Consider the following 27,310-nt stretch of genomic DNA (forward strand, 5'->3'; position numbering starts at 1 on the left):
CAATAATTACACAAATCTTATTATTTGTTTTTCATCTTGATCAATTAAATGGACAGATGAAAATTTATTTCATTGACAAGTTAAAGCAAAAGATGACAATACAGTTCATTAAATTGTTTAAGCAAAAAACAAACATATATAAACTTTTATTATTATGGAATACAAAGCTATGCATTACATATTTACAACAGAACGACATACGTATTAATTATACTTTACTTACTGCCAGGATACCCTGAATAAATATAAATGAAATATGGTGCTACATGAAAAAACAATAAAAACGATTTAACATCAAAAGGTAAGAAGAATATAAGCAACATAATGTTTCAAATTTCAAATAAATGTTTATTTCTACAATTGCAACATATTGAAGTTTGTCTATTTTGACAGAGCGTAAGCTTTTGATACGCAAATACGTACGATTGCTAAATAAAACAACGACTTTATTACATGTACTAATGTGCAAAAGCATGCAATAAATATTTGAATGAAAAATGAACAAAAATTTGCTTAATTTTTTGCTCATAACTTTTATATTAGAATATGTTTTTTTATACGGGCAATGAAACAAATAAATGTGCGTATTCTCGATAAGGAAACGGTTTATATGAATCTGAATAATGTACAAAACATCTTCATCGCCCATGTTTTTTGTTTTAATAAGCCTCGCTTATCGTAGTATTTCCGACCCGGGCGTGTTTATGTAATTTCCGTCTGCATAGATATATTGATGGAAATTGTTTAAAACGTGCGTTTGGTGTGTGATTAATTATGGTTTAAGTGTTAGGTTCGGCTTGGTATTTATTTATTAAAATGTGACACATACCTATTTATCGATTGAAATTGTATCCATCGAATCTTTGACACGCCAGAGACAGAGGATCATGCATAGTTAAATTATCTGTGTTCAACTGTTACACAAACCATGCATATATATTTTGCATGTACATCAATACTCGTTTTGATTTAAAAAAATATTTTTACTTGATTTATGTTTATGAATAACTAATCAGTAAGTTTCAAAGTTAGTAAATGTAAATGCACAATTTGTCTAATTAAAAAAAATTTCACACTTACAATTTTGAGGTGTAGTCGTTTCTGCATAAACAAAAACGTTAATAATTGGTAAAAGCAATACTGCAATATCATTAAAACAAGCATAATACTTTCTTGAGATAAATAAATAATAAGCGCATCTATATATTATATATTTTCGCATTGCGTAGTAATAATTGTGATGAGAATACAATCAAATAAAAGTTTTAATAGTTGTTAATATCAGTTAGCGGAAAGATAAGTTACTCGGTAGAGAGCTGGACTACACATTTGATGATCGCGGTTGAGCACACACTAGCCCTGATAAATACGTCGTTTTGTTTATTTTCCTGACATTAATTGATTCCTTGAGTATTATTTTAGTCATTCTCTAAATATAGATGATTGTTAAAATGACGGAATAATATTGGTACATGTGTCGAATACATAAAAATGTACTTGTATTGTATTGCTCGGAACAAAAACTTAAACCACTCGCAAAGGCTCTTGGTTTATGTTTTCAAAGCCAAGCTGAGTACAATTATCTGCGTTAAACACATCACAAAATTTCTTTATATACATAAATGCTACACCACTACACTACTACTACGAACTGTAACTGCAACCAAAATCGTTTTCCTATATAATCATGTTCTAAAATAGTTTACTTGTTCGTTGTGAAATAGACAATTTATGAAAATATACGATTTGCTTTAAAAACGGAAATGTTTATACTCACGAACTGGAGTCCATTCTGTATGAAAAACAAATTTTGATTATTGACCATTGTAATAACGAGCATTTGGATTATAAATATTTACATTCAATTGTATTATTTAGATACAAATACAACTATATCACGGTAAGCAAATTAAGTTGCTTGCGCGCTCTTCCACAAATCGCGGCTTCGTTTCACAGCTAGGCCATATTATATGTGATATTTATAAGAACATTCCCTGCCTCTAGTACAATTGCTGGGAATTATCAGTTACTCATTCAAAAAAACATGTGCGCCTATTGTAACCAAGAAACGTTTCAATATGTTAACAAATCGCAGTTATTTGACGGAATTACTTTGATTACAGCGACAAATTCGTAAAAAAACTAAAATAAACAATGTAACAAGCCATATCCATGTGGTAAACATTACTTATCAAGTGTTTCCCTCATGAATATTTATAACAGCTTGATGGTGTATATTTTATTTTTATTGTTTTATTGTTTTACTATCTTGATGTAATGCCTAATTGTTTCGAGGGATGAAATATTATATGCTATGCATCATAACTCTATTAATGTTTAATGCTGCATATCTTAACTATATGTAACACTGTGAATGAACAAAAAATGTCACGTGACCACAAAAGTCAACGTCAGTAGTCTTTTTATGACAACAAACGGCCGCGCAAGGTATGTTTTATTTCCAATATCTTTGCTGATCATCCTCTGACTTTCATACGACCTAGTGCAGGCAATATGGCATGCATATAGCTTTCGATCGGTATATCACGCGTTTTGTGTGTTGCTCTGGTTTTCGAGAACACTTCGGCGCAAATTTCCATTTAAGAAGCAAACGTCAGTAGTAAAATTACACAGAGTCAGTGTTCTCGAAAATTAACGATCACAGAACTGTCTATGCTTTACCGGACGAACATATATTACATAGGTCTATGTATAAACAAACAAAAATATCTACCAGATATTAAATAAAAGTTTAAAGAGTGAAAACAAATATGGCAAACGTCAGTAGTACGTTTAGGAATGGCAAACGTCAGTAGCAAAAATATGCAAACGGAAGTAGCCGAATAAATGCAAGCGTTTAATTTAATGAAAAACATGTGAAACAATATAATTTATGCTAATTTAGATTTAAATTAGATATAACAAGTTAAGATTGATCTCATAAATTTATGCACGACATATATAAATTCAGCAACAACAAAAATGAACTAATGTTTAAGTGATATTATGTGCATCTAACCGTTTATAGGTGTCTATCGCAACCGGTTGTTTATATTTGGTGTTTTCACTTCATATACACGTATTTTCGTTAATGCAGCATCAACATATTGAAAAAATATCCCGAAAAGAGAAATATAATGCTTTTGAATATCAACCATACTTTCGTTTTGACAACTGACGACAGGAATGATTCAATTTACAATGTGAATCTAAATTGAGTTTTATGCAGGTTCGTTCATACGACACAAAGACAATATTTTGTTTTACGGATCATTTCGACTAAGAGGACTCACCAATCACGTAAAATATCGAATATAATATATATTTGTTATAAACAACGGGTAGCAAGATGCGTTGCAGATAATTAACCACATTAACCACATTTTAACTTACTATTTTGACCTGTTATTTTTTTCAGCTCAATTCATAATATCACTTTAATAAAATAATAATCTTATTGATTTGTGACTTATACTATATTACTTGTTTGAACATTACGAAATGATCCGTGAAACAAAATAAGTGTGTAAGCTTATTCATTAATGAATTTGTAAGTACAAAAAGCCCTGTCAGCTGTGAAGAGGCATGACCGATGTCATTTAGTCTGAGTTTCTTGTCCCTACACTCTTATTTAATCAAGACGTTTACGGTCAATCAGATTCATGCGTTTTTCCATATACCACGCTTCTTATTTATAAGAACCAGCTTAGATTTCGATTCGTGATAAAATATAGGATCTAGAAAAAGGTAGATGCAGTTAAAGAAAGCACCTTACCTACACAGGCGGTCGGAAGTTCGTCCGTCCTATTTGGTTTAAAACTTCTTCCGTCCGACAAGGTCACTATTTCAGCAATCTGAGTAATAAGGAAAAAACAAGAGTAAGCAATGTGGGACATAGTCTCTACATCTTAATAAACGTACACAATAAACACACACAAGTCCATTTCAGTGTTCAAAGCGATTTATTTCTATTGATTTAACGCAACGTTTTCCAATGTTCGTAAAATATTCTGAACTACAAGTTAAATGTTACGGCCTATTGCCCCATGACGATAACAAATTATATTATAATGCTTCCGGTTCCGATGTAAACACATCAAATTTTGAATCGCTCTCATGAAAAAAATGTAATTTTTGTCTACAACTAAGTTAACCTCGTCCGAATCATAAATCAGAACTATCTTATGGGTAAAGGTGATCTAACGTCCATTGTCTCTCCTACCAAAGATTCAAACAATCTTAACAAAACACAACCAAAACGGATTCGTGCTCACAAACGTAAAGTTGTCTCCCCTGATAACTTAAAACTTGATAAAAAGTCCAGATTAACTACGGACACTGAGTCTGAGTACGAATCGGAGAGCACTGAAGGGTCAAGTGTGGACTGGTTTTCACCTAATTACACATTTGAATTCCATATAGTCGTCCAATCTCACGAAATGTCCAACAGCAGTACCCATGGTGATAACCTTGACTCAACGCTTGTTGATAAAAACTGTGCGAACACCCAACTGTCTCTGCAGATCCAGACTGCTCCTCAGCACATCTAACAAGTGCACATGACAATCACTATGTTATATCCCCTGAGAGGCAGATCCCACCATACATGACCACTTCACCCACTATGCAGTCAACCCCCATACAGATGATGCCTCAGTCATACATAACCGACTTTGATCTGCAAAGAATCGTGCACACCCTAAGAATCTCCCTCCGAGATGAAATCCGTGGGCTTGTCCAGGCATGTGTAGCCAAGCATGTTGCCCCTCTGGTAAATGAACTCAGTGTACTTAAACAGTCTGTAACCACCTTAACCAATAAAATAGCTGATCTGGAGCAAGACCTGGACAATGCCAATCAATATAGCAGGCGTCACCGTGTTATTGTTAGCAATGTGCCAGAAAATTCAGATGAATCCACCGATGATATCATCCTTAACATCGCAAAAGAGAGTGGATCCAACATTATTCTCTCAGACATAGACAGGTCCCACAGAAATGGACCACCAAAAAGGAATGATGGAAAGCACAGGGATATTATAGTTAAATTTACAAACTATAAAGCAAAGTCAGAGTTCATAAAATCAAGAAAACAGCTGAGACTCAACAAAAGTAAAGTGTTCATCAATGAACAATTAACACCCATAAGAAGGGAAATTGCTTTCCATTGCAGGCAACTGAAAAACGCCCCCAGCTCTCCCATTTCGGATACATGGACATTTGATGGTAACATCTTTATCAAGCTGAAGAATCAGGACAAGAAAATCAAGATCACTTCCATCCAGGAGCTGTCTAAATTTGGCTACAAGCAAATATACCCTAACATGCATGAGATAAAGTCTAGTGTTGAATTGTCATGTAAATATAGCCTAAGTCAAGTTCTATATACCATAAAACATTTTGTTTATGAAGATCTTACCTAAAAGTCTTTTCCACCCATATGAGAATCAAAAATTCATACTCTAACAAATAAATAAGTAAAACAATTAACATTTTTATATGTGTACTATGCAACTGTGTGTGCTTTTGTACAAGTTGTGTCTAAGTGTATAATAGTGTGTATAATTTGATATAAATATTTAAATACTTACTTTAACACATATATGAATCATAGTAACATATTGATTATAACCAGTCATACATATAAATACAAAACTACATAAATAAGTTTTTAAAAAAACATAAGTATATGTGTTCTATGCAAATGTGTGTGCTTTTGTGCAATATATGTGTATGTGTATGTGTACATAAATAAGTAAACAAAAAATAACATATTTATATGTGTGCCATGCAACTGTGTGTGTTTTTGTGAAAGATATGTTCATTTGTATAATAGTGTGAATAATTTGTTATAAATATTCAAATACATAACTTAAAACATATATGAATCATGGTATCATATTCTTTATAATTAGTCGTACATATAAAGACATAACTATATAAATAAGTAAAAAAAAAACACATGCATATGTGTACTGTGAAAATGTGTGTGCTTTTGTACAAGATATGTTTATGTGTTTGTGTAAATAAATAAGTAAAACAATATTCATATCTGTGCTATGTAAATGTGTGTGTTTTTGTACAAGATATGTTCATGTGTATAATAGTGTGTACAATTATTTGTATTTGTTATAAATATTTGAATACATAACTAAACACATATATGAATCATGGTATCATATTCTTTATAACTAGTCATACATATATAAATACATAACTATATAAATAAGTAAAACAATACCACATGTTTATGTGTACTATGCAAATGTGTGTGCTCTTGTACAAGATATGTACATGTTTATGTGTATGTGTACATACATAGGTTAAAAAATAATTATAAGTTTGCTATGCAAATGTTTGTCAAAATTGTGTGTCTTTTTATTTTTCTGTAGATCTATATAACTTAAACGGTATTCAAACTTGTTGTCACATGTTACACTAAGAGCTTCTCATATAATTAAAACAAATTTCTGTTGACCAATTGAAATTATCCAAAGAATAACATTAATGCATAAAAACAAGTAATTTAAAATACATTATACCATAACCATATTACACAATAATTTACATACAATTAATAATTTAGAAGGTGCTGTATTCAAATAATTTGTGTAAGCAATTTCTAAAATTGTGTCTCTTTTTTCCTTTTTACTCAAATATACTGTGAATATACTGTGTGAATGCAATATATGACATGCAAATTGTGTATATGTTATGAACAAATCCATAATAACTGTGTGTTTTACCATTAAAATGCCAATATATGAAACCATGTTAAGTAAACTCATTCTACCATATACTCACTGACTTTTTACCTACAACAATGCAAATATTTGCCTATTTACTAACATAATGCGATTTCTCCTACTCTAATGTTTGTTACAAATGCCATCCAAATAATGTAAAAGTTATGTAAATTATCAAAATTGTGTGTTATTCTTATTGTATGTAACTTAAACTGTACCCATATTTCTTGTCATATCTTGCATAAAGGGCTTCTTATATAATTAAAATAAATTTGTTTAACAATGAAAAATTACAAATAAAATAACATGAATGTGTCAAAACAAGTAATTAAAAAAGAAATTATACTAAAGCCATAGTACAAACTTTTTTACTGACTGTAAATAGTTTACAAGGTGCTGTTTTTTTCATTAATTTGTGTGACCATTTAATAAAATGTTGTCTCATGTTTTCTTTTTTTCAAATATAATATGAATATACTGTGTAAATGCAATGTATGACATACAAATTATGTATATGTTAAAAACAAATCCATAATTACTGTGTGTTTTTCCATTGAAATGTCAATATGTGAAACCATGTTAAGTAAACTCATTCTACCATATACTCACTGACTTTTTACCAACAACAATGCAAATATGTTAAAATAATGAAAATTGTTAAAATACCTTTTTTTTCTTCAATACCAACATAACTTTATAATGAAAATACATTTTAACATTGCCATATTGCATGTATATACCTATAAAATGTAAATGTGTACTCCATGAGGTTCTATTTACAGTTTGAATTAAAAAAATAATATCAATAATAACACTTACATGTAAACGTATTATACCACAACCAGGTTTACTTCTTGCTTAAATAATGTTAATGTAGTTTTACACCCAATTTTCTAAATTAAACTGGTAAAAAACTGCTTATATTTATAAATTTCCTTTCCCTAAGGGGTTATCTACATAACTCATATGTTATCGGTACTCTAAAAAATACTATATTATTTCAAAATTATCAATTTAACTTCTAAAAGAAATCTTAATATGTTCTCATCTTAAGAAATTATTGTATAAGGATATATCTATTGTAAACCATCAAACAATACTGCTCTGCACTAAACCTTAAATAGACCTGCTGTTAGCATTATGCATACTGTATAACTATTTAAACTTTTCCTCAATCTGTTTGGATAATAAATTGCACCACTGCTTGGTTCATGCACAATATTATCCACATAATTGTTTTCATTGACACACACAATAAATTAAACTAAAATAAACCAAGAACCAAAACACATGGCAGGTAGCTTGTTTGTTTTTTTTTCTACTTCATTGTTGACAAGATATATCTGATCCATAGATTTCTAAAATCAATCTGTGGATATGCACATCTTATAAAAAATGCAATCACAAACTTTGAACTCAATCCAATAAACACGATTATAAGCTAGCATCTTTACAAAAAATAAATTAATCACTACCTAATAAACAATTTAAATAATCTCGGACATTTTCGCTTTCCATTTCTAAGATTGTTTTATATTACTGTTCTTCTATCTCAAAAAGCATTGACCCACTTCCATTCTCTTGTAACATTACAAGATTAGGACAAAAGTGAGTCATCTAATTATTTCACTGCACACAATGAATAAAAAAAAACTCAAAACTGAAAATAGGTACTGATACTACAATAATTACCTTCACAATGTGCATAAATTAAAAACATATTATTTATCAAATCTATTGAGTTACCATCCACATTGACAAATATGTATCTTGCTTCTATAAGCCTGAGGTTATTAGATAATAAATGCTAATGGTGTACTGGAGTACATAACAAATGACACCATGTTATAAAATAATAATCTATGACCATGGTGTATAAAAATGGTGCATAAAAATGGTGTATATTAAAGTTGTGTTAGGTAAATGATGGTAATCAGTAGTTGATAACAAATGGAATTATGTACATAGTATGTATATTATATGATAATTCTTTTATGGTGTATATGACACATGGTAATGTTGTACAAGTCACTCGACAATATGTTATGCATGCATGTTTCTGAATTGATTTTCCCAAGCATTTATTTTTGAACATAAAACTGGTAAATGTTTCAGATACTTCTTTTTAGTACATATTATTGGAATGTATATGTACCCAGTAAATGGTACCGTAATAATGTACAAGTCACTTAATAATGTGTTATGCATGTGTGTATTGATTGTGTATTTTCTTGCACTTATAGTTAAACATAATATAGGTGTTAACTTACTTAACAAATATTTAAGGTGTATATGATAAATGGATATGTTTTATAAGTCAATTGACAATATGTTATGCATGTGTGTAATGACTGTTTTCTATCAATCATATATGAACTTGAACAGTTCCTGGGTGACTGAGTTATCTCACTTTGTACAGCAACTTTATTATTTGGTACTTATGTACTCTCTTGCACTTAGGCAGTTTAACCCCACATACTGGATGACCAATTTTATATTTGTACATCAACATAATTAATTGTTACTTGTTAAATCTCAACACTTACATATTTGAACACCAGTTATTGGTTGATTTATCTTGTGTTGTACAGCAACTTAACCTTCTGTGTACTCACAACCACTCATATATTTTGAAGCTCAGCTGCCAGATAGCTTATCTTGCTTGTTAGGATATTTGTTTAGACCTATTGTGTTGTCAGATTGACTGATTGCAAGTAAATCCATATGCTAGGTCAATTATTCAAGCAGTTATCCAACATATCGAATAGCAAACATCTACTTTCTTCTATGATATGTAAGATCTTACCAGACTCGCTTCTTGTAAATATACGTCCAAATGTTGCCTTCAACTGTGGTGTGCAATAAATCCCACATTAACTGGTAATCCATCCACGAATAAAAAAATCCACAATCTCGGAAAATGAATATTTACACTTTAGTGAATACACACATCCTTTTCTACTTTATTTTGTAAATGCAACTACACACATTTCATTAAAAATCACCCAATAAGATGCACTTTTCAATATCAATTTCACCTGAAGTAACTTGTAAACTCGTATTAAGAAAAAAAAACAATTAACACGATCACTCACTCCTAACTTGTGCCTAAATAGTAATCTACAATCTTTCGCCACACACTTGGTGCACATGTATTCTTTCAGCTTGCGGAAATCGTGCACATTGTACAAACACAGACTATCCCGTTAACACGCCGCAGTAGCATATACTTCAAGCTTTGTAAAAAGCTTGTCATTTTTCAGTTTGCCCAAGTACGAAGCGCATGTTGCGTAGATCCTTGTACTATTATGTTACTACGCGATCATTCAATTTAAGCTCCACTCTCTGTATGACTTATACAGCCCAAAATATAAATTTATCAAATGAGGTTTTAACATCTCTATAACATCAACATGACCAAATTTTGTGTTTACTTTTGTTATTCTTCTCTTCTCATTAATCCTCCTTCCTTCTTTAACTTCTTGCGGGCCGGGCGCACGATAGCTTTTTCCTCATCCAATTATCTCTTGCACTCAGCATTACATGATGTACACTGACATAGGAGTGTACAGGATGAGGATAGGTTTGTTCCACTCACGTACAATGAAAAGTAAAGGACTTCAACAAATGAATATGTTTGAGTTAGTTTGCTGGCTGGCAATCCTTCTTCTTAGAGGAGGCGATGTCCATCCAAATCCTGGACCCGACAGCTCCCTTGATATGTCATCCTCCTCTTCGGGTACATCTTTCTCATCTTCAATAAATGATGCATTTGCCCATAATCTAAAAATTGTTCATTACAACGTTCAGAGCTTCCTCGCCAAGAAAGATATTCTGTATGCAGATCTCAAAAATGTTGATATTATAGTGCTTACTGAAACTTGGCTCAGCTCAACAGTTGACACTGACGACCTACTTTTCCCTTCTTATAAAATAAGCCGTTCAGACGGGATAGACGAAACGATCCCCATGGAGGTATTCTAGTATACGTAAAATCCGATCTCTTTGCCATTGAACGACCTGACCTACAAAATGATGATCTAGAATGTCTATGGGTCGAACTACGTATAAAGTAAAGGCGTCTTTTATCTGGCTCTTTCTACAGACCACCAAATTCTTCTCCTTATCTACAAGAATGCATAAACGATTCGATCTCACTAGCCGTTGACACCGGTATTGAGAATATTGTTATCACAGGTGATTTTAATCTTGACATGAATAAACCACAGTGCAGGATCAAAATGGACTCCCTTCTTTTACAGTATAATCTCACACAGATTATTAAAGAACCTACTCATTTTACTGAAACCTCGAATTCCATTCTTGATCTTTTTATAGTAACATCTTCCTTGAAAGTGCTAAAAAGCGGCGTTGGAGAACCCTTTCTTAACCAGCAACTTCGATTTCATTGCCCAGTCTACTGCGTCATAAACATCAATAGAATAGCTGGATCTAATTTTAAACGTAAAATATTGCGATATAAAGATGGGGACTACACTAATCTACGACAACTTGTGCAGAATTTCGATTGGAACAGTTGTTGTGATAATAATATTGACATATATACTTCAAATTTCACACGTCAACTTATCAGTCTCTGCGAAGCTACAATCCCGAACAAAATATGTACAATAAGAACAGCCGATCATCCATGGCTACATACTAATATTCGTAAGAAATCCGACGCCGCAAACGAGCATACAAAAAAGCCAAGGCTACCAATTTAGACCGACACTGGCACGTCTTTCGCCAACAACGTAATATTGTTAATAATCTTGTCAGATCAGCGAAAAAAGTGCACTTTGAAAATCTCGCTAAACTTATACGTGAAAATCAACACTCATCATCCGACTTCTGGAAAATAATAAAAAAATTCACAAATAAAAACACCACACAAAACGAGTTGCCTCCCTTAATTCATAATGGTACCATATATGAGTCACCCCTTGATAAAGCAAATATTCTTAATTCATTCTTCCAATCTCAATCTACTTTAACTACACCAAGTACGCATATGCACAACCTACATTCCCAAGAGCCAGATTGCCCCGTCTTTGAAGATCTAATTATTTCCCGTCAAGATGTCTTGGATTCCATTAAAGTTATGAAAACGGGAAAGGTATCAGGTCCAGGCCAAATAAATAGTCAAGTTCTGAAGCAAATTGCATCTGAGATTTCAGGTCCACTACATTTTTTTTTCAATTTTTCTATTAGTAATGGTAGGGTCCCACGGAGCTGGAAAGAAGCAATTGTTTGTGCACTTCACAAAAAGTCTGATCCTCAGGATGTTGAAAATTACAGACCGATCTCCCTTTTAAGTGTTTTAAGTAAATGTCTCGAGAGAATTCTCCACAAATATATTTTTAACCATTTAAGGCCTATTGAATTTTTAACCCCATCTCAATCAGGATTCATTCCAAAAGATTCCACTGTGAACCAATTAATCTCTGTGTATCACTCCTTTTGTAAAGCCCTTGACGAAGGTAAAGAGGTTCGAGCCGTTTTTTGCGACATTTCTAAGGCCTTCGACAGAGTATGGCATGAAGGACTTATCCACAAGCTCCGGCTTAGTGGTATCTCGGGCAATCTTCTATCCTGGTTAAAAGACTACCTACACGAGAGGACCCAGTGTGTTGTAATCTCTGGCTGCCGATCTGACCCATTACCCATAAACGCTGGTGTCCCTCAAGGGTCTATATTAGGGCCCCTCCTCTTTCTCATTTATATAAATGACATAGTACGAGATATACACTGTCCAATTCGTCTGTTTGCAGACGACACCACGCTATATATCATCGTCGACAACCCTGTTGAAGCGGCTAATCACCTTAACACTGATCTTGCAAAAATTCATTCCTGGGCTGATAAGTGGTTGGTAACCGTCAATCCATCCAAAACCGAATCCTTAGTTATATCTAGAAAAATCAACCGCCCAATCCATCCCCCTCTCTTTTTCAACGACTGCCAAATCACTGATGTTTCGTCTCACAAGCATCTAGGCTTAACTTTTTCTGATACATGTTCCTGGCATGACCATATTGAATCAGTCAAGAAGAAAGCATGGCAAAGACTCAATGTAATGCGAACGTTCAAGTTTACGCTCGATAGAAAGTCCCTTCTATCGATTTACACAACATTTATTAGACCAATTCTTGAATACGCTGATATAGTATGGGATAACATTAATACACAAGATGAAATAGAACTTGAGAAGATTCAACAGGAAGCAGCGAGGATAATCAGCGGGGGAACACGTTTGGCATCCTTGCAAAACCTATACAATGAAACTGCTTTCGAACCATTAAAAAATAGGAGAACAAAACATAAACTTACCCAGTTCTATAAAAATGTATAATTCACTAGCACCCCCATACTTGTGCACACTTATCCCCTCTAGCGTGGGAGAAAGATCTGCTTATCCACTTCGTAACTCTAACAACATTCGCAGTATCCAATGCAAATCACAACTTTTTACACGATCTTTCCTACCATCAACTATAAACTTATGGAACAATTTACCGGAATCTCTTTCTGCATTCAAAGCAAATCTTAGCAAAGATCTGAAAATAATTCCCCATCATTTCTACGATGGGGAGCGGACATCTAATATTCTACATGCGCGTTTACGAATGCATTGTAGCAGTTTAAATGAACATTTGTACTCAAAAAACATTGTACAAAGTCCATACTGTCAATGCGGTGCGATTGAAGACACATATCACTTTTTCTTCAATTGTCCCATTTACACAGAAAAAAGAGTTATCCTTTTTAACAATCTGTCTAGATTCTTACCCATTACTTTGCAACTTCTTCTTTTCGGTGTTAAAGACGACTCATATGAAGTAAATTCATTAATATTCAAACATGTTCAGTCTTTCATCCGAGATAGTCATAGATTCTAAACCATTTCTATCTCAGGAACAAACCATATTCTGCTAACGATGCCCCGTTCCCGCAACTGCTTCCTTTCTTACCGCAACTTCTCTTATTCTGAAACTCTACTCTTCCACTGCTATCCCTTTCCTTCTCCACTTATTAGCTCTTATGCTATCTACATTACTCTGTTATACTTTTTGTATTATAAGTTATAGTATTTTTACATTTCTAACCAGTATGCAATTATCTATCACTGTAATATTGTTCGTAATTTTGACATGTCTTTAAATAGTTGTTATACGTTTGGTTGTTTACACCATTACAGCAGCGCTTCTAACTGACAGAAGAGAGACATAGTATAAGCCTCGAGCTTCCTTCTCAATTCTGATCAATTGTATTTTACAGCCTTTATGTAGAGCAATACTGCAATTCTACCTGCCTAGCATATTGCTCAAATATAATATGTATGTTTGTATTGTATTGCTTATATGTACTTTCAATGAACTAAATAAATATTGTTTAAACCAACAAATTATATGACCGCTATCTCCGGCCGTGTGCGTCTTCTGAAGAACATATATAAAAGGCTCATAAAAGGTGACGATCCGTAATTATTACCGATTTTTAAATATTGTTTGCATATTTTATTTATAAAGGTTATCAACAAACAATATATAAATGCTTTTGTAAATTACCATATAAAAAAGAGCAATACAACTTGTTTTGAGCTCAAAATACAGTGTCCTCAAAGTCAATGGTGTTTACAAACAATCAGTTTATTTACATCGCTGTTTACTCAAGCGCTCCGGTGACTGAGGTCACCAAAATATATCGTTGATTTTCAACGTTTTCCGGTTTCACTCACAAAGTAGGTCTCTTATAAATGGTTAAAACGTTTGTGTTGATCTAATAAGTTACTTTCTGTTTGTATAACGTTGTTTAAAATAGAATTTGAATTGAATTTTATTTCGGCTATTTTTAGCATACGTCTCCGCTTTGAAGCTAAACACCACGTCAGTTGCAAAGTTGTTAACATTTCTTCCAATTATGAAACGGGTATATCTTCCATAATTCTTGACAACGCTGCACCTAAGCTAGCTGTGTTATTATCATTTTTATGCAATAGTAACTGAAATCCGGAACAAATTAGACCAGTTTGTATGCTTAATAAATGGATTTGTCACCTTGTATGATTTTTATACGCCCGTCTATGACGGGACGTATTATGGTATACCCCGCGTCCGTCTGTCCGTCCGTCTGTCCGTCCGTCCGTCCGTCCGTCCGTCCGTCTGTTAATGTCGTACGCTACGTCAAATATCCTTTGACAGATTTTCTTCAAATTTTAACACAATCTTAATATTGATAAACCCTGATCCCCTTTCGTTTTTGACGGAATTCTGAATTGTCGTTCCAGAGTTATGGGACTTTGTTCGTCAAAATTTCGTGATTTCATTGAATGTCCTACTGTAGCTCAAATATCCTTCGATGGATTTTTTTCAAATTTCAACACAATCTTAATATTGATAAACCCTGATCCCCTTTCGTTTTTGACGGAATTCTGAATTGTGGTTCCAGAGTTATGGGACTTTGTTCGTCAAAATTTCGTGATTTCCATGCTCATGTACTTATAAAATAAACCATGTATTCAAATACAAATAAACTGAAGTAAAAAAATGATTCAAAGGGTTATTTATTACCTTACTACTTCATTGGCGAACGACGGGCGTATCATGCGCTCATGGCGCAGCTTTTATTTAATATAGATTGGAACACCCAAATGGTGACGTGTACAATTTCCGACGGGATCTTGTGCAAAACCACGTGCCCAAAGGTAGCGAAGTAATATGATTTATGCGACGGACGTGTCAGGATGTCAGTCCGCTATTTACATGAAATCATACAACAATCTATGGACTGCCTGCATACTCAAGACATGTCTAATTAGCGAGATACGCAATGAGTAATTAATTTGGTGCGTTCTTCTCGTCTAGTTTGATGTTATTTATAAGATACCATCTGTACTATCATCTGGCATCGTTCTAAAAATGTATCATTAATTAGCTGAGCCACACCCATAGTTCGATCGGTATTGTTTCAATATTGACACTGCTCCAAAGTTTATAGTAGGAATTTGCCAATTTCGTGACCCGCTTATAACGTCGAATTTCTGTTGTTCATAATTTTACAATACGTATAATATTTAATATACTAATATTTACTATTTAATATTTAATTTAATAATATTTACTTTCTTTTTGTTGGTAATTTACTTTGTTACGCTACAAATGCCGCCTGTTTTGCTTCAAGAACACTTATCCTGCAAGCCATCAGCAGCTTTAGCCTGTACACACACTATCAAAGATCTGAACTTAACTGAACTAAAAGTCTTTGGCAGAGGATCAGCTAGAAGTATTGTCTTGACACAATTTAAAACTTAAACAGGTCATCTTCACAATTATACTCAGCGTTTCCTTATACTAATATTATAAATACATAATATATTTGCAAACAAGATTATCAATAGTATTTGACCTGGTGACTTGATTCAAGTCGTTCTTAAAAAACAATCAAATCACCTATATATTGTCAATATTAACATCGTCATTAAGTTTTATCAAGATATTGCTGGTGTAAAGAAGTTAATTATGACAACGAAAGGCGGAAGAGAAAACGACATACGACGACGGAACCTTGACATTGCTATTGCAATAATAAAAGTATATGACTACACTATGCTGTACAGTTACCTCGCGTGGCAAAATATCATTTTCAGTTTCGAGAAGTCTATTGCCTTCGTTACCGACCATCAAATAAACAGTCGAGTAAGGGTCAGTCGTGATGTTGATGCCGACATAATCTCCTGGTTTAACAACGGATGTCGAGTTATGTTGCAAATCCATCTAAAATATTAAAATACAATCACAATGTATTAATAATAAACAAGGTATATTGGTATGATTAGTTTGCACGACCATCCACGGATAAATGCATCACAACCAAAAATGTTTCGGAAATTTGCGATGCATAGTGTGCATAAATAATTGATATGTGCATGGTGCCAAAAGTAGTGCACATGGTATATTGTTTTGTAAAAGCTGTCGTTTTAGTCAAGTTTGCAAGCCAGAGTAATGAAACATAAACTGTGGATCCGTGCAAAACTGTTAATTGACCTAAAAAGATTCGTCGCCCGTCACACCTTATCCGTTTATACTTGTTAGATTGCATATTGCTGGAAATAATAAACAGATGGGAGTGGCGCAAGGTTAATAAATAAAAACAATACTTTAGTGTACTTCTCACGATTTTTCGAATAAATCAATTAACACATTTTCGATGACCACGAGGCAACCCGAATCCACTCGATTACAAAGCCTTACACAATGGGTGTAAGAAAGTCCGAAGCAGCCGATATCGCCATACAAAGCGATCTTGCGTTTAATAGTTCTATAAGAGTGCTAAAAATGACGTATGTCTGTTATTACATGTTTAGTATGTATCAACCTCAGTAGATCCAGTCTTGTCTCAAAAATGCTTCAATAGACTCACTTTCGCTACGGCATGATAAGTATTTATCAACTTAATGTAGATCCAGTCTCAATGCAAACCTGAGCTTATGGGTGCGACCAAGGTTCGACCTGTGAGACCAATTCATGTGAAAGTAAGCCCTATGGCATGATACAACTAAAATCTACTTAAAATCTACTTTAATCATATTGCTTTATCAATTAAATTGTATTGTATACACTTATTTTATACAAGTATGACGGTATTGTACAATACAATAATTTAATTCAAGTTTGCTCCTACTAAATCAAACATTTAACGAATTGTAATTTACGATGACGCAATTCAAAGATTCAACGATGTTTTTAATGATTAAAACATTCACAAACCTTGTTTTTCATCGGCAAGCCATCGACATCAATGTAAGCACTATCCGACAAAATATACCCGTCTTTTGTCACATGAGATACAACAATATAGGATAACGGGACCATGTCGTTCGTCAGCGCTAGGTTCATCGTCAGATTCGATTGATGAATAACAGTTTTTGAGACAAAATCCACCATGGTATTCCCGTTATAAACCTTGAAAATCATAACATAAATATATATTATAAATAGTTTAGCTGTTCGATTTTAAGCTTTAGATTTCTAATGAATTTCGTTCAATATCGCCTTATTTTCTTATCCCGAACGGTCTCTGAGTATGCACAACGACAATTTGGTCAAAATCAAAACAAGATATATGTTCTGATATAAACTGCTTCATACTACAAGCCTTTGTGTGAGATAAAGCATACGCTATTGCATTCAAACGTCCCGGGTACGATTCGTGCGGGTGGCAAATTATTTTTTCAACGCTGTTGTTGTTGTTTTACCTTAGATTATTCCAGACTATTCCAACTAGTTTAGTGTTGTAAATAACTACATATAATTACATGAATAACAATAAAAAAGTATGAACAAGTCCATTGATTTACCAACTCAACATTATCCCTGTCTTATACATTATAGAAAACATTTAAATTCCATGGTTTTAGTGAGCAATTCCATCAATAACTGAGTAGGTACACCATGGATATAAACGGTTTGTTACGATAAAAGTTGATTTTGAATTTTTCATCATTTACATATTTAAACATACGCTTGTAAAATTAAACTTTTATATATGTCCTTCTGAGTATTAATACGTATGTGAGCAATATGAACTGATCCGTGAGTATGTGTGAATTTCAAAGTTTATGAGGGTCTTTCCGAGCCAGAGGCTACATAATGTGTGGACCCGGAGTGTGCCCAAGCACTCCTACTTATCAACTTTCTAGATCCCGCAAGTTGGGACGAATGTTTTAATTATATAGAATAGCTGCAATGTCCAGCTATTTTGTTGTAACTGTAAGGTTTTTCAAATTTTGGTGTGGTCTTGTGTTAAGAGGGAAGCCGGAGTACCCGGAGGGAACTCAACTTGTAATTGAAACCTAGTCGCCTACGTGAGAAGCGAGTGTACCAACCACTTTGCAACCGGCAATCATCAGTGTTAACTATTACGAGCCCGGTTGCTTTCGTTAACAAATGAATTAGAAAGGATGTACTATATATTACTCATACTTAAAAACAATGTATTATAGTTGTATATACAATCTAAAATTCTCAATTGCAGCATGGTTACGGAATACTTATTTCCACAAATGTGTAGTTTCCCTCTGCCGTTATTGTTTTATAAATTATTTTCAAAATGACTAAGGACTAGAGATTGTTTTTTTAGGTTTTCGGATGAGGGAAAACAATACTTGTGTGCTAATATTTTTATTCTATTCCACTTGATACAAAAACTGCACATTAAAAGCAATATGCATAAATAGCCAACTTTTTAATTAAATAATTATAAAACAATGGCAAACAAATTGTGAAGGTTGGCAACTTGGAATGTCATAGAATCCCTTATTTTGGGGTCAAATTTTCTTTAACTTTGATATTGGATGCTAAATAGCATGGTGATAGAAAATATGCGAAGAAGGAAAAGATCATTTGAATGTCGAATAAGTGTTCCTAAACCTAAAATAGCTTAACGAGAAATTTGTTAGGTATTATTGATAAACTAAATTATGTGTAAATAATTAGTTTTTCTGCGAACACACTTGCGAAATATTTATTTAAACGATACCGAATTAATGCGTACATATCGTACTTATAAGCAAAGCTGTTCAAATCAATGTATTGAATACATTAATATTCTGAATATATCGTTCAAAACTTAAGATGGCGACATAGTGGATTAAATATTTACCTCCATAGTTATAAGACCATATATTGGTTGCATCGTTGCAACCGATATTTCTATCACCTTTCCGACCTTTGAAAAGAAAACATAAACAAATGTCACCGCTGCTTCTTCTTCCAGTCGAAATGTTATTGATTTAAAGCTTTCTGTTGTGCATATGGACATTGTCACAAGCGCGGAGATCTAAGAGAAGCCCGAAATAGTATCGGCTTGCTGATATTCTACACAGGCTGCTGAACAATGTTTTTTTTTTCAAAATTGTACGACTCATTTTGACTGAAGACTGAATGTTGTTGATTAAAACTAAACATTTGTAAACAGTTGTTTCCCAAAATTAAAGGTTTCAGAAAGCAATCAAGGAAATAAACGAAGTTGTTGAAAATAATTGATTTCGGTGCTTGTTCAAATATGCTTGTTCGAAAATAGTTTTTTAAAATTCTACATTTCACAAGAGGTCATTATCAATGCGTTTAACTTATTATGTAATCGTATGATTGACGCTGTATTATTGATGCTTACATGTTAAACCTTTTATAGCTCACCTCCAGTTCGGCGCCGCTGAACTGCATCCACAGCATATACTTGCTTTGTTGCTCCAAGTACAGCTGGTAGAACAGTTTTGCATCAGCATTGTAACCTACCTGGGAGTAGAAATGAAATAAGTTAATAATAATGGCATTATTGTAAAACCATATTCCAGAAAACAACACACTTATCATTGCAAACATTTTGAAACAGAAATTGTTATAGTATAATTTCCTTTTTGTTTTAGACATTGTAACATTATATTGTTATATCACGAATTATTAAGTGTAAAAATAATGCTTTTTGTATTGCTATTATATATTATTTTGTTTTTTTGAGCATATAATTTATTATACTTAAAAAAGAAATTTAAAATTTCGAGTTAAAATTTGTAAAATAGTGTCCACCTACCGACCATTCTATTTTCTCAGTTGTAGAATGTACTGGAAAGGATACTTCTGCGACTCCATTGACACCAAAATGTGTTTGAGCAGAGAAAAATGACTGACTCTTCTTGATATAATCGTAGTCATGTTGAGGATTAGCCTGCATACATTTCAATACAGCTTCATCATGATAGGTGACATTGAAAAAGAGGGTCCCAGCAATACCTGGTGATTTGCCATTCTTCATTAATTTTACCTGTAAACGCCAAATAATTTAACAAAAAAAAACACTATGCATATATATGTCTATGGCTTTGATTTCAGAATATGAATTACAAAACAAAATATGTATACAGAAGGCTATTTCGAATTGCTTCTAAAATAACAACATCAAATAATTACTTTTAATGAATAATCGTAGAAATGAATTGATTGAAATAGCTTAAAAACTATTTCATTATGAATCATTCTTTCATTACATGAGATATGCAGCTATGTAAGTGAAACTCTTGGATACAATCACTTACAGACGTCGTGTAATTTAACCCATTTACACCTCGTCGGCTTACTATCTGCTTCAGTTGAAAAACGTCTGAGTGTGGTTCCTGTATGATAATTTCCTTCTCAACAGCGTAAGAAAGCTCTGTGCCGTTGTCCGTCACAATGACCCTTAATTTTAAATCACTCCACCATCTGTATACTCTGACCTGCGACATCGGTACTTTGAAGTTAGCAATGCCTTGTATCTAAATTAATAAAATAAATTTATAAAGATAGACTTGAGTTGCATCAACAAGGGTGAAATTAATGGACGGTAAAAAAAATACCCCAACTATTCGACTTGACAGACAAACCCTTATAAACTTGAACATGTATTCATTTTATTTATATCAGTCTTGAACGATCAACGCAACTAATTAATTTGTTTAATTGGTTAAACGGCCGGCCTTTAGTATCACGTTTAAACAAATTATAAATAATTTCACAGTTTTTTCTCTAGAAAATCGGGAGTAAAATATTTATCAATATTAATTGTTGTATTCACACCCAAACGGAATCAAGCTAAACTCAATCCCAACTATTTTAAGGAGGCCACACTGTTTATATTGTTTGATATTCTGGTTCTCCACATAAGTTCTTCGAATAAAAACTTTATGGAAAACAATATTTGGTTGTAACATTTTTATGTTCTATGTGATGATGGACACAATCGATGTTGGTGCTGATTTAGAAGCATTTAATTTATCATTAACACTGAATATCAGCTGTATTATAAATGCACAGCCTTTGCATTAAGCTTTTTAGTTTAAGACTATTTAACATTATAAAAGTGAAATACCTTCAAAACAGCAGAGCTAGGCAGGCAATATATTTACACACTTATATAGACATGAACAATGGTTTTAGCAAGTATCGGTTAAGAAAAATAGAGAAAGAGCTACCATATTTGCAATTGAATACTTTCATCAGAACACAAAACAATTTACCACAATCATATGTTAATGAAATTCAAACAAAACTTAACCAGAATTTACCACAAACATACGCATGAAGACAAACAGTAAACTCATTGCATTGCTATTCACGTTTTACAACAAATAATATACATTTAGTGCTACAAGTTTAGTACTCATAAATTCAATGTTTAATTGATACTTTTGAAAGTCGATCAACTTAATAAAGATCAAGTTAAATCAGTCGAAGTCCTGTTTCTTTACTAAAAAATAAAATACAACATCAAATTATAACAAATCAAAGATCATCGTTGTACTTGTCAGGAAGAAGCCGTCATTATTAGTTTCAAAATGCAATGTAATATAGCTTTAACGAATGTTGTGCAGAAAGTAATACACATTCTCATTTATTGACTCATTATGTTGTATACTTTTGTTTTATGAATCTTAAATATCAATTTTGCGTTACTTAAGAAGCAAAATCAATTTATACATATTGATTCAAAGGAAATAAGACAGCGTCTAAAAACTACGGGATATTTAATTAATTGATGACGCCAATGTGATATATAACACTTGTACCAAAACCATTCTGAATGAAAGAAATATTGGTTATCAATGTCAAGAAAATGTACAATTTTGTCTAACAATGTTTACTTATCTCATATACAAATACTCTACGATGTTATTTTATTCCCATCAAACGGGTTAAAAACATTAATTCTCTCATTGGTCAAATTGCAATATTGATTGTCTATTTGATCCTACTTTGTGTGTATCCCCCTATGTTTATCTGATTTTATTATGCCCAGTTTTTCTGTAATTGATTGAACTTGATGAAGACATGGTTCGACTTTCATCGAGGGCCTATATGCGGCTAGAGCCGATAATAAACGTCCGGCCAAGCTCTGCCGTGTGTTATCGTTTATATTTCATATCATACTATTTTGTTCCTTCTCTAAAATTTATTACAGAACCAGCTTTCCGAACGTTCATGTTCATTCAATTTGTTACGCAATTAATTACGTATCTCATGTGGCGTAATTTCTGTAACGAAACATACCAGTTTTAGCTATACTCTCTTGATTTAGGGGATAACAATGCGGACGTGGAGTTTTTTTTAAACAGTTAAATATTTTTAAGCATCGAAAGAATCCAAAACGTACCTTAGCTTGTGTGTTCTTAATGCATTATTTGAAGCTTCAGTCTTTCGAGCGTTCCTAGTTTTTCCTACCCCTACTTTTCCCTAGTTTTTACAAAAAGCTCCAAGTTATCCTCGTGTCTTGTTTAGTGACGAGTCTTAAAATTTGTAAAATAATTTGTGTTTTATGTCACCTCTGGATATGTTCACATGTATTCATAGTGTTTAAAATATATTTTGGTTTGCTGTAGGTATGCATTAATTTTTGTTTCCTAGATATATTTGAAGTTCATGGACAGAAGCTGTTTAGCTGACTAGTTCTGACCAAGTTTGCAACAAAAACAAATAAGATGAGCCACCCACTGCTGCTTTTAATAATGTACAATTAAAATTATTGTATGATTTAATCATATTCCTTATGCAAAAACAATGCCATTAAATTAGCCATACAAAGAACTTCAACTTCTCGATTATGCTTTGCTGAGGGTGTAGCCAACTGTACCATTTATCAAAATGATTAATAATAATTATAGGCTTGCTTGAGATAATATGTCATTTATAAATTATTATAAGTTTACATTTTATTTATCGTTTTGTGCTATTTGTAAAAAATTATTAACAAACCTGGTTTATAGCTTAGAATTTGACATAACATTGGGGTTTTATGATGAGGATAGTACATAAAGTTTATGACAGACACATTGAGAATGGTTTTCAGGTTCATTACACCTTTTTTGCTCTGCTCTAACATTGCACAGCTTTTTAAGCAAACCGCTTAATGTTTGGAGAATGTTTTGTGCATATATGAGCTAGTTTATAATATAATATGTGTCTGTAGTAAAACCTTAACCGTATAATAAGGTACTGCATCTACAAATATGTTTTAATTAATAGTATAGAAAGATTCTTATGTTCATTTGTTTTGTAAAAATAAATAAATCATAAGACATGTAAAAAATAAATATGTAGATGCATACCAGTCGTATTGTTTCAGCTAAGGGATGTTAACTTTTTGTCTTAGGTACTAAGAAGAAACTTGGACAAGCTGTGTCTTCCTAACACATTACTATCACGCCTGGTAGTAAAACAAGTTTGAACCCTGCTTGGCTAGAAAAGGTAGACAATAATATCAATTCCCTGTCAAAATGTTGTAAGGTAGATTCTGGGAACTGCTTTGCTGTGTATTGCTATGTGTGTTGAAAAGGCATAATTATCCTGTTCAAATTCTGGCCTGTCTCAGTTACTGGTCCATGTAGATGGATCAAAACATAAGCAGTTGATAAAAGCACGCAATGATAAAGGCCAGATAAACGCCAGACACAGCTATTTACATCACCTGTACCAGGAGGCAGTCAATAGGAGGTGGTGATACTAAAAAGGAGGGGCAGAGTGTCTTTCTTAAGCCTTTATCAGTGAGCGGTCAAATAGCAAAAGCAGAGGCATCATGGGCAATCCAAGTGGCATCATGTTGATATTCCTACTCATCATGTGATGGAATTAGCGACATGTTCAAAGCGATGCTTCCTAGATCATTTTCTAAACAATTCACAATGAGCAAATATAATGTCTTATATCTAATATCAGATGGTCTTTAGAAGGAATATTGTGAAAAAAAATAGAATTATCCAAAGAGTCCTTTTACAATACAATGTGATGAACCATGTAATTCACAGAAATAAAAGCTATATGATGTTCTTGTTAGATTTCGGAGTTAGCAGAATGGAGAAGTTAGTACAATGTTTCTGAAAAGCATCATGTGTGCTCAGCGGAAAAAGAATACCAGGTATCTAAGTATTTGTCAGCTGCTCCCTGGAAAGTCATGCTGGCCTAAATACAGTTTTGGGTGAGTGTAATCTGAGATGTCTGACCTCTAAAAGTTAATATTCCAGTGATTCATCAAGTTTGATGTTGTAGGGGAAAGAAATGGACGCAGGCTACAAACTGTTGTTATGCATGACAGCAAGAACTTGGTACACCCACCCACCGTGAATGGACACGCTTATTATGTCGCTATTGTTTGCTTGTGTTGCTTTTCTTATATTGTTTGTGTATGTGTTTGGCATTATGTTGGCTTTTGCGTGAATATTCTTTGAATTATTACGTGTGACTTATAATTTTCTTAAATGAAATTGTATGTGTGATCAAATTATCTATTTGATTGACATGACTTCTTGTTTGAATTGGAAATTCGATAATGATAGTATTTGAATTAATTTCGATGTGTTACAAGGACAATAAAAATTTAACTATTATTGAATTCGTCATTAATTGTAGTTATTACTTTATATAATTTCTCACTGTTGAAAACTTAAGGAAAGAAATTGGCTAATTTTAATCTTGAATTAAAATGTTTAATTTATGACGCAAGTTTAAACTGTTTACAAGTTGTCGCTATACCTTTCTAAAATTAGATCACTGAGCGATGTTAACTTTCTATTTTTTTATGATTGGTCGAATTGCTAACTCGAGCGCACGGGTTTTCGAAAAAAAGTTCATACTTGTTTCTGTAAGCGTTGAACACACAGCGTTAAAAAAAATTGAATTTCCCAGTCCCACCCTCCCAAATAAAAGTAGTTTTGTGAAAATCATTTTATATAAAAGGTAATTGTTAGATTAGAGAATTGATAATTTGTAATTGCTAATTAACTTGCTTTGTGTCTATGTTTGTATAGTGCTTTGCAATTATAAAATTTATTGTTTATTTACATATATAATATTTGTTTTGAGCTTGAATTGTTATTATTGTATAAAGCTTGTATTATGCTTTGAATGCTTTTGCATGAATATTCTATGAATTATTACATGTGACTTATAATTGTTTTAAATGAAATTGTATGTATGATCAAATTATCTATTTGATTTACATTACTTCTTGTTCGAATTGGAAATTTGATAATGATAGTATTTGAAATAATTTCTCTGTGTTACAAGGACTAGGTATGTAGGTAGGTAGGCAGGCGGGCGGGCGGGCGTTTTGGGTGGATTTTGGGTGGGTGGGTGGGTGGGTGGTTAAGTTTTGGGTGGATTGGGGTGGGTGGGTTTGGGTGGGTGGGTGTGTAGGTGGGTGGGTTGGGTTTTGGGTGTGAGGTTTGGGGGTTTTGGGTTTGGGTGGCTTAAGTTTGGGTGGATTGGATTTGGTGGGGGGTGTTGGGTGGGTGGGTGTGTAGGTGGGTGGGGGTGGGTGGGTGTGTAGGTGGGTGGGTGGGTGGATGGGTGGGTGAGTGGGTGGGGTGTTGTGTTTTGGGTGGTTGGGTGGGTGTGGGATTTTTTTGGGTGTGGTGGTGGATGGGCGGGTGGATGGGGTTTGGTTGGTGGGTTTGGGTGTTTGGCTGTGTGTTTTGGGTTTGGATGGGTAGGTGGATTTGGGTGGGTGGGTGTGTGGGTGGATTTTGGTGGGTGGGGTGCATTTTTTGAGTGGGTGGGTGGTCGGGCGGGCGGCGGGCGGGCGGGGGTGTCGGGCGGGCGGGCAGGCGGGCGTGCAGGTAGGTAGGCAGGCAGGAAAGTCAGGTAGGCAGAGCAGGTAGGCAGACAGGTAGGCAGGCAGGTAGGCAGGCAGGTAGGCAGGCAGGCAGGTTGGCAGGCAGGTAGGTAGGCAGGTTAGACATGCAGGCAGGCAGGCAGGCAGGTCGGCCGGCCGGCCGGCCGGCCGGTCGGTCGGTCCAACTGGAGCTCAAGACGTCGTCCATTGTGAAAAAAAAACGATAACGGCATAGTTGCAAACTAAACTTCACCTACTTTACATTTTCACTGTTGGAACATCTATAAGTAATCCATGAAGGCACATGTATGCATCTAAGTTGATTGATCTGAATAATTTTGAACTAACTTCACTTAACTATCCCTGTAAAGTTTAACGAAAATATTTCATTTGTTGATTACACACTAATTTCTCAAAGATCATACCTCTTTTGACGTTTCGAAATGGGAAGGCATATCTCCCCGATGGAAATACAGCGTGCAATTGCCATGCACATTTGCGTTGAAGGTAAATCTACAAAATTGATACCTTCTTAGGGTTTAACTATTTGATAGGGGACAATATCCTTCAAATCAACAATCAACAAAACAAACATCATATCTGTGTGCATGCATACTAATGAACGTTTTATACTGATATGAGGTCGTTTGACATTGATGGCGACATTGAAATAGCGTGTTTCGTTTGGTCTGTCGATAAGTAGCCTAAACACAAGCAAAATTGTATCTTTAACCTTTTTAAGCCAATCAATTTGTGCATATTTTATTTAAAGCAGAAAACACAATACAAATTGAGATCAAATAAAACATATACGTTAGGTAATACATACCGAGATCTGACAGAAATAGGTATGATAGTATCTGTATCCATTATGGCAGGCGGAAGAAGAACATCCACAGAGAACCTCGGCAGATCTGCATGCAT

At 33.7% G+C, this 27,310-nt stretch overlaps 1 protein-coding gene across 1 annotated transcript; it reads right to left on the reverse strand.

Moving 5' to 3' along the window:
* Nucleotides 1-215: 215 nt before the first annotated feature.
* On the reverse strand, nucleotides 216-27,310 carry LOC127872415 (uncharacterized). Its single transcript, XM_052415745.1, has 12 exons — nucleotides 27,216-27,310; nucleotides 26,812-26,899; nucleotides 20,841-21,059; nucleotides 20,335-20,569; nucleotides 19,945-20,039; nucleotides 19,409-19,474; nucleotides 17,515-17,709; nucleotides 16,369-16,521; nucleotides 3,776-3,854; nucleotides 1,778-1,792; nucleotides 1,081-1,101; nucleotides 216-235 (listed from the first exon to the last, which is right to left on the reverse strand). The coding sequence occupies exons 1-12, from the start codon at nucleotides 27,308-27,310 to the stop codon at nucleotides 216-218; spliced, it is 1,281 nt and encodes a 426-aa protein (XP_052271705.1).

Source organism: Dreissena polymorpha, chromosome 3 (genome assembly GCF_020536995.1).
Source record: "Dreissena polymorpha isolate Duluth1 chromosome 3, UMN_Dpol_1.0, whole genome shotgun sequence".
NCBI classification, from domain to species: Eukaryota; Metazoa; Mollusca; class Bivalvia; order Myida; family Dreissenidae; genus Dreissena; species Dreissena polymorpha.